The following is a 9,194-nucleotide window of genomic DNA, read 5'->3' as shown; positions in this document are numbered from 1 at the left end:
CCCCCGCCCCCTACCCTACCCTGTGCCAGCATGGGAGCCGCTTTCTGCCAGCTTCTCAAGGCCAACTGTGTGCGGTGCCCTGACCCGCTGAACGGAAGATACTCTGCACCAACCTCTCCCCACAGGGCCAGGCTTTTGCTTCCCCCCCCTTCTCATCTCTTTGCCTCCACTGCCAGGGCAGGGCCTCTGGGATTCCTGATTACACTGGGGAGCCTGAGTGACACTGAGGCCTTAAGCTCCCCCATTCTTGCCCCCAAACACAGTCACCAGCAAATTCTCCATCATCCAAGTCCAAGGGCACAATAGTTGATGACCATGGTGACGAGAGAACAAAGCCCTGGGGAGCGGACAGTCAGAGCTCTGGTTTCAGCTGAGAGCTCTTCAGGTGAACAATGTCCTTCACCTGTCACCCCTTGTCATGTTTTTAACTGACTGACTTTGCACAAATACATTTTTATTTAAAGTCATGAGTAAAAATTAGCTTTATTTATGGTAGCTTTATCACTGTAGCTTCTCCCCCCAGCCCTTTCCTGCCCTCTCCCCTCCCCTCTTCCTCCCTCTTTTTCCCTTTTTTTTTCAATCTGGGTGTCCTGACTCTGAGAAGGAAACCTGAATGATTTTTTGAAAGAGACTGGATTTTGGGGTCCTTGTCACTCTTGTGGTTTCAGAGCTCACACTTATCAGACAGCAAACTACTCTTAAAAGAGTTTCTGGGCAAGATGCTCCAAAACAACACCTTAACCACTAAATGGTAATAGGTCCATTTAAGAACTGCCAAAGAACCCACCCCTGTATTTTGATCAAAAGGTGACCACTTTTCCGAAAATTCAAATGAATTAGTGAGGAAGGTGATTGTCATCGGGGTCTTATTTTGTGATGGCACCTTACTGTGCTCAGTAATTAAGTTCCTTTGGAACAAGGTCTAGAATAGTTTGGTGGTGGGAGAAACGCCCAATGGGGAAGTTGAGGCCATCAAACCTTGTCCATCATCGGTGCTTCGCACACCCTCCCACAGCTGGGGTCAGATGCATGCACCTAATTCATACCAACAACTGCTCAAACTAGCATCTGGAGTCTGAATGAACACACCAGACACCCCAACACCTCTCACCAGAACCATGCAGTGTTAATGCTTTAACTGATATTGTCTCTGATTCTACCTGCTAATTTTTTTTTAAGTCTAAAGTTTGAATGCAATTGCAAAACTACTTTCCTTGAGTTTCTCTACTCTTCAAACTATCCTGGTTTTTCCACCATGAGATATTATAGAAGCCAATCCAAAAACCTCAAAATTTCAGGCTCCACTAAATCAGATCATTCCCTGCCCTTTACAGATTTTCTTTAGCTTTCACAAACATTTTCTTCTGAGCCCAATTTTGAAATAGCACAATCACAGTTCTTGTCAAAGTGTTTAGTCTCCTCACTAGTTGAAATTGATCCCATGTCCCCTCCTGGAAACATTCTTAGCTTGGACTCTCCATAGAACTGGTAAGAACCTTGAACTTACCAGAAGAGTCCTGCAGATGAAGCTATAAGGTTCCTGGCTCTCGCAGCAGGGATTCAGGGCCACACTTGCTGTCTTCCTAACATTGGTTTGTCCTTCATGCCGCCAGTCATAGCAAGCCAGGGGCAGAGGGAGGGCTAGGCACAAACCCCAAAGGGGAAAGTCCCCAGGTGGGTTCTCACCCTGGAAGGAAACATTCCTGGGTCTTGCTCTCTGACTCGCCATTGTGCACAAATGTCTGTGAAAACACTGAAGGTGATGTCTCTTGCATGCATATGTTGTATCTTTTTTTTTAAGCAAAGAAATCATGGCACCCCTGAATGAAAGTTCCAGAGCGCTGTCTACGAACTGTGGAGTAGATAGCTAGTATCCTCATGATGCCATGCAAACAGCTCACTCACCTCTCCCCAGGAGTAATTTTCACTCCTCTCCATCAAACACGTTCTGTAACTCAAGGTCAAGCAAGTGCATTCTGACAACTGAAAGCTTGTGGAGGACAGATTTGGAGGAAAGCTGTAAAACTATTGATCTGAGTGTGCCCAGTGGGACAGTGTAGCCTGCCTGCCCTCCCTGGAGAAGCCAGTTCATCATCCAGTCCCCTGTGGACCCTGAAGAGAGGACATTGAAAGGGTTCTGCTTGTGAAAGAACCCACTCTCTCTTGCCAACTGAATTTATAGTGTTTTTTTTCCTTACCAATGTGGCCAGTATTTCTTTCATCGTCTTCCTCTCACCTTCCAAGCCCAAGAAGTGTGTCTTTTAGGATGCCATTTGACAGGTGGAAGAATGGTCCATGAAACAGGAAGCCCTTACAAGCAAAGTCTGCTTTCATTCCACAGATGGAGAGTCTAGAGTTCTAGACACACATTACTGATGCTGAGAACCAGGTGAACAGTGCTGAAAACACAACCTGACTTACCTATTGTGACTTAGTAAATCAGTTTAATCAGTCCCACATCATTCTGACATGTTGGGTGATTTCATGTTTAAAAAAAAAAACACAAGAGTCCTTTTGAAATAACAGACCCTCTGTGTAAAGCCATCCATTTGTCCATCGATTATCATCTCTAGTGAGTGCTTCCTGTATGCCAGACTCTTCCCCGGGATCGAAGTGTCTGAGAACAAGATAAACCTAAGCCCTACCCTCATGGAGCTGACCTCTCAACGAACAAATAGTCCTCACCACGCCATTTCTTCTCTCCTAGCAAGACCCTGGCTCCCCACCCGCCACAACCCTCGCCCAGCCCTGTGTGGATTCCTCCAGAAAGGCTTCAAAGGCTCAACAGACTGAATAGTCTTCAATTTGCGAGTCCAGTTACTGTCCGAGTGGCCAGTTGGCACAGGACAGCCAGGCACAGAGCCATGGCTGGACACAGGATTCCGAGGTGGAACAAGAGAGTCATGTCAGAACGCTTACAGTATTTACTTCAAAAGTTCTTCGGTTTTAATTTCAATGTTAAGTACAAGTACAGCTTGAGCAAGAGCTGCTTTCCCTTGGGTGTCAAGAACTCGTCCCATGGACCACCTCACCACTGGTGCTGCACAAATGTGTGTGCGCCATGGGCAGCCTCCAACCCCCTGCTCGCAGCAGCAACGACGGAGCATCTGTGAGTTCTGTAATCACTCATCTCTTTATCCGTTTCTGAACGACTGTGACCATTCAGTAACAATAGTGATTAATTTAGTGTGGTAAAATCTTCAATAAATTTTGTGCCAAAATGCATGGTTTTTCACTTAGCATTCAAAATGTTGCATAGAGAGTAGTTTTCAATTTCTTACGTATTCCTCCAAGTAAGTTGAAAATCAATTTTTACATTTCAATTCATTTCTTGTTCAATCTGTTGCACTCTCCCGGGCTGTCTTTTTTTCCAGCAGACCCCCCTGCATGCGGTTGTGTAAGGACTTTCCCTAATTCTTGTGAATTGTCTCATCCGCAGTAACCACTGAACATCAGCCCTCTGTGGGATTCTTTAGATTTTTGGTGAAGTATTTTGTTACCTCAGTCTTGTATCAAGTCGCTGTATTTTTCAGCTTGTTACGCGGTTAATAATTGTTTCACTAATTAAATACTTTAGTGTATAAACATTTTTGTTTACTTTGAAATTAAATGTGTTTTCCAATGAATATTGCTCAGTTTTTTAAAGTCACGTGCATTCCTTTAGCCAACAGCTGCTGTGCCAGACACAGACGTGAAGGAGGTGTGGGCACTCAGCTAAGAGGTCACTGGAACGTGAATGTCCTCAGGGAGGGGCAGAGTCAGTGCCGTGGCCACTCGGGGGCGGGACACGGAGAATTGGGGGAAGCCTTGGAGATAGGGCAGCACCATTTTCAGATTCATTTCAGAGATGGCTGAACACGTGGTGGGCAGGAGAGGTGGGAAGATGTAAGAGGAGAAAGAACAGTACAAGGTTGGGGAGGCAGGCAACCCAGTATCGCTGAGTCAAGGATTTGGGGGTGTAATGGGCTCCAAGTCTGAAAAGGTATGTTGGGGGAAGTTCATGATGCTGCACAAAACCCAGAAACCCACTCTCACTTTTTTAAAAGGAAAGTGGGGTGGAGGAGACTGTCTTACAAGGATTGTCTCATGGAAACCTGAGGGGAGGACCAAGTTGGAGTCTCAAGGAGCAGGAAAGAGAAATGGAAAGTCCCCTACATTTTGTCCTCTCCCTTGCATTCTCCAGACTGACTTCTCTGCTGGAATATGTGGCAGTGAAGAAGTCCAGACCTGGGAAAGCACCTTGAAGTTGTTGAGGGAGTGTGCACCGGGGGTAACATGATCCAAGCAGATCGTGGGGACCCCTGGCCCCACCTGCTGCAGTTTCCCAGCTAGTGCCTTCCAAGCTCAAGCTTCCTGCACACACACTCCTCAGGGTCTGCTCCACCAGTTCCTGGCCAGCATGGCCACACCTCCCTCGCTATGACAAGCCCCCCCTGACTGAAGATCCCTAAGTCACCTCCTCCTCACGACTCAGGTGGTACAATGACCCCCAGGCTTTACCTGGATAGGGTCGCTGCCCTCAGATGCAGGACATTGTTCGAGGGCTCTGAGATGGATGCATCTGACAGTGCAGGAAACTAAATCAAGACTTGAGCCCACAACTGGTAACCTGCAAAACTCCAGCTCCTCAGCCTCACTGTGACAGGCAGGCAGGCAGGGATCACAAACGCCACCTGGAGAGAGCAGTACTCTTTTTTTGATGGATGGCGAGATCCGCGAGCTAACGCAGACGGTAAGGCAGAATTCCTATTTAGCTTCGATTTGGTACCCAGAAATGTAGCCAGCCAGCCAGGACCTGGGTACCCGCGGAGGTGAGGGGGAGTAGGCGGGGCCACTTGCAGAGGCGGGGCTGTGGGCGGGGCCTTAGGGCTGGGTTGAGGCGGGCCCAGAGCTTGATTTGGGAGCTCTCAGTCCCGGGCTGGGGATCTGGGGTTGGGCGGGGGGCGGTGCTGGAAGAGAAAAGGCAAGGTCTTGCCTATGGGTGGGACACGGAGAAAGACGGCCCCCAGGGGGGACGGCGGTATATTAGAAAGAGCTGAGAAGTTCTTGGACGTGCAGGGAAGACTCTAAGGAGCCGATCCTTGGGGGTGAGAGCAGAGGCCGCGACCAAGAAAGAGCTCAGTAGTGTGAAGGTAGGTGTGTGGGGCCTGGGTCTGTGCTGAGGGCCACCGAGCGGGAGCAGCGGGGTCACGGACCGTACGGAGCTGGGGACGGGGTGGCATCTTGGGCTTGCGGGCCTAGAGGAGGTGCTGACAGCCTGCATCGGGAACCCGGCGGGATTCTGTGCTGGAGGGGCGTGGCTGGAGCGCGGGGCGGAGCTGGGATGGGCCTGGGCCCTGCAGAGTGGGCCGGGGCTGCAGCTCGGGGCGGGGTTGGGCGAGGTCTGAAGCCGGCTGAGGGGCAGAGAATGGGCGGGGCTCAGTCTCGGGGCGGGGCCTAGGCCTCCCACCGAGGGGCTCGGAGCGGGCTGGACTGAAGTTTGGGGCGGAGCCGGGGAGGGGCCTAGGCCGGGCTGAGGCGCGCGGGGCGGGGCGTGGGCTGCGGCGCGCTAGCCGAGCGGCCCGCCGAGACCCGCCGAGGCCCGAGCCCACCCGAGTGCGCCCGAGCCCGCTGCCCCCGCCCGGGGCGATGGAGCCGGAGCCCGGCTGGGCGGCCGCTGCGCTCCTGCGGCAGAAGAGGGCGGCGCTGCGGCGCAGGGGGTGCAGCTTCGAGAGCCCCAGGTACAGCGGTCCGGGAGGGGTGCGGCTGGGAGGGGCGGAAGTGGGGAGCCAGCCACGTGGGGGGTGGCGATCTGAGGGGACCGAGGGCCGCGAGGCCGCGGAGCGAGGAGGGGTCTCGGCGGGGGCTGGGTGAGTCTGAGGGGAATCCGGCAAGGAGCCTGAGCCGAGCGGCCGGGAATCGAGGGGGGGCTGGGCCGCTCGAGCGGCAGGTGCGGGAGGGAGTCGCCTCAGAGAAGCGCCTGACGAGAATCCCAACCCGACGAGACTCCCGCCCCGCAAAGCGTCGGTCCCTTGGCAAGGCCCGAGCAAAGCCGTTGGCTCTAGACAGATTTCGGGCTGTGGAGAATTGCCCTGTCCACCTCTTGTCAATGCTCAAGGACAAGGTCGGGAAATAGCCCCCCTAACGTCTAAAGGAGGAAGATTTCCCTCCCCCGGGGGAGTCCCTCTGCGCCGCCCCAGGACCCGGGCCATCTCCAGCCTCCCCTCCTGGCCCCTCAGGTAAGCACATCTGCTGCCTCAGCCCCGCCCATCGTGGCCGTTGGTCCCCCGACGTGCCCGACCCCTCTGACCCGCCGACGCCTTTCCTCTGCCAGGGCTGCCCTGCCCATCTCGCCTCCGTCCCTGGGGAACTCGCCTGAGGTGTTCGGGTCCTTCTCCCTGGAACCTTGCCCCTCTGACACGCCCTCCCCCGCTGGCATCTGTGGCGCTCCGTCTGCCCGGCTGGATTCCTTCCCTCGGAGGGCATCTTCTTAACTTGGACTGCCTTGTCTCCCGCTACGACGTCGCTGAAGTGGGCCCTCCCATTTTTCAGTCCCTGTTCACTTCTAGAATACTCTAGCAGCCCCCCAACTACACTTTTCTGTCTTTATTCTTCCACCTCTCTCTTTTTATTTTAAATAAAAAAAAATTCCCCCGTGGCTGCACCTGGTATTAGTTGCGAGAAGCAAGATCTTTCTATCTTTAGTTGTAGCATGTTGGAATCTAGTCCCCCGACCTGGATCTAACCCCGGGCGCCCTTGGCAGCATGGAGTCTTAGCTACTGGACCACCAGGGAAGTCCCTCTTCCACCTCTTAAATCCACATCCTCGCTGTCCGCTGGAAGAGCCTTACCACACTGTCCACTGCTCTTCCCATGCCTTACCCCTGCTCCCCACTCCTGGGAGTTCTCCATGCCCCAGGGCCGCCATCCGGGCTGGGGCAGAGGAAAGGGAGAAAGAAAGGAAGTGGGACTCTGGCTCTCGCTGTGGCAGAAAAGCTAGGATAAAGAAACAAACAGGACCCTGAATATGAGATGCCAGGCTCTTGGGCACCTCACCCTTGGTGCTCCCACAATACCAGATAAGAGTGTCAACCTCCTGAGAACAGAGATTGTAGCTGTTCACTGCTCTGTCCTCAGAGCCTGGCTCAAGCCTAGCCCATCACAGACGTTTACTATCTGTTGAATAAAGAAATGCCTGACCAGCTGGTGATTCTTCCCTTATGCTGTGCTGTCTCTCATCTGTGTCTTGACTCATACTATGCTCTTAGAATAAATAGTCTTTTCTTTAGTCTTTGGGTAATGCCTTCCCCTCCTCCTCTGGGAAGTCTTCCCTGAACCCCAGGCTGAGCTGTGTGCTGTCTCAGCAATCTACACATTGATCTGCTATTCCACACATCACTGTGGATAATTACTGGGATAGCACCTCTCCCCGAGCACCAGGCAGGTATGGTTTTTGCCCTTCTGATGCTTACACTCGTGTTGGAGCACGAAGGATGGGAAGTGTACCAAGAAATGAGGCTGAAGAGATGAGTCAAAAGCTGGATCCAGTCCTGCGGTAGAATGTTGAGAGCAGCTCTGTCCAATAGAACTTTCTGTGATGATGGAGGCATTCTATAATCTGTGCTGTCTGATTCTGTGGCCACTGGCCACCTGTGGCTACTGAGCACTTGAAATATGGCTAATCCAACTAAGGAAGTGAATTTGAAATTTTATTTCACTTTAAATCTCCTTTGCCCATGGGATTTCCCAGGCAAGAATACTGGAGTGGGTTGCCATTTCCTTCTCCAGGGGATCTTCCCAACCCAAGGATTGAACCTGGGTCTCCTGCATTTCAGGCAAATTCTTTACCATCTGAACCATCAGAGAGTCCATTTAAATAGCCACCTATGACTAATGTTTCCAATATTGGACAGCACTGGTTTAGAAAATTTCTCTCTTCCTTTGGAATCTCACTTTTACTCCTCCTTTGTCTTCATGACCTTATACCTGAAAGACTAAATGACTTCACAGCCTCCAGAGGTTTTTCCCTCTATTCAACACTCCATGATATTATCATATAAACCTTAGAAATAACAATTACCATTTTTCTGATTATAAAAATAATTTGTTTATTTGAGGACAATGTATTTAAGCCATGCTCTATTATTGTACATGCAGTTTATTATCAGTTTTTTTTTATTATCAGTTTTGTACTAAAGACGCATTGAATTCACATGCATTTGTCTGTGTGTGAGTCTGTAAGAAGTTATCATCTTCAGAGAAATTCATAGCAGTGATGGAGATTATTGGACCCAAGAAAATGAACATTTTAAAGGCTTTGAAGCATAAGGCCAAAATGCTGGAAAGTTGTGGCAATTTACAGTTCTTCCAAGAGCAAACAAACATGCTTGATTTTTCATCTTCAAACGCTAGACGTTATTTATAAGGCATTATTATTTATAAATATTTGCCAAAGTGGTACCTTATTTCAACTTGAATTCCCACATTTAGTAGTGAAGTGAAACTTTTTTCTCACATTAACTCATAATCTGTATTTCTTTTTCAAATGAAATACATATCATGCACTTTGTCCATTTTTCCTTGGGAATATTTATCCTTTCCTTATTGAAGTACCTTTTATTTATTAAGGGAATTAATTTTTTGGTCAAATATGTAGCAAGTATTTTTACAGTTCATTATTTGCCTTCTAACTTTCTTTACAATGTTTTTAGACAATTTTTTTTAAGTTTAGTCAAATCTATTAATTTATTCCTCCTGTTTATTCTTAGTTACCAAAGGCTTCCCTGCCTTAAAACAATTAAAAGTTCATCTATAATTTCTCCAGTTGCTTTTGTTGCTTTAAGAAAAAAATTACCTCTCTAATGAGAAAACTATAGTATATTAACGCATATATATGGACTCTAGAAAAATGGTATTAATGAAATCTATTTACAGGGAAGGAATGGGGAAATGGCAACCCACTCCAGTATTCTTGCCTGGAGAATCCCCGTGGACAGAGGAGGCTGGCAGGCTCCGGTCCATGGGGTCGCAAGAGTCGGACATGACTTGGTGACTAAACCACCACCAATGGGAAAGCGAATGTAGAGAATGGACTTGTGAACACAGTGGGGGAGGGAGAGAGGAGGACGAGTGGAGAAAGTAGCATCAACATAAATACACTCTCAGGTGTAAGATGGATAGCTGGTGAGAAGTTGCTGTGTGGCACAGGGAGCCCT

General features: G+C 49.8%; 1 protein-coding gene across 10 annotated transcripts in view; it reads left to right on the top strand.

The window, feature by feature from the left end:
- Window positions 1-4,866: 4,866 nt before the first annotated feature.
- The window catches only part of GARNL3 (GTPase activating Rap/RanGAP domain like 3), a 162,648-nt gene continuing 158,320 nt past the window's right edge, over window positions 4,867-9,194 (top strand). For 2 of the 10 annotated variants that reach the window (XM_081587143.1, XM_081587139.1), the window contains exon 1: window positions 4,867-5,132. Coding sequence is in view for 2 of the 10 variants with exons in the window: in XM_081587137.1 (XP_081443263.1) it covers window positions 5,629-5,720 (92 nt within the window). In the remaining 8 variants the exon portion in view is untranslated. Of the gene's footprint in view, window positions 5,133-5,510; window positions 5,721-5,758; window positions 6,219-9,194 lie in introns of those variants that run through there. The other 8 variants (XM_081587144.1, XM_081587140.1, XM_081587137.1 and 5 more) reach the window with 7 other exon arrangements.

Source organism: Giraffa tippelskirchi, chromosome 4 (assembly GCF_054371585.1).
Source record: "Giraffa tippelskirchi isolate mGirTip1 chromosome 4, T2T-mGirTip1v1.2.pri, whole genome shotgun sequence".
Taxonomy (NCBI): domain Eukaryota; kingdom Metazoa; phylum Chordata; class Mammalia; order Artiodactyla; family Giraffidae; genus Giraffa; species Giraffa tippelskirchi.
This window is presented reverse-complemented; position numbering and strand designations above follow the sequence as displayed.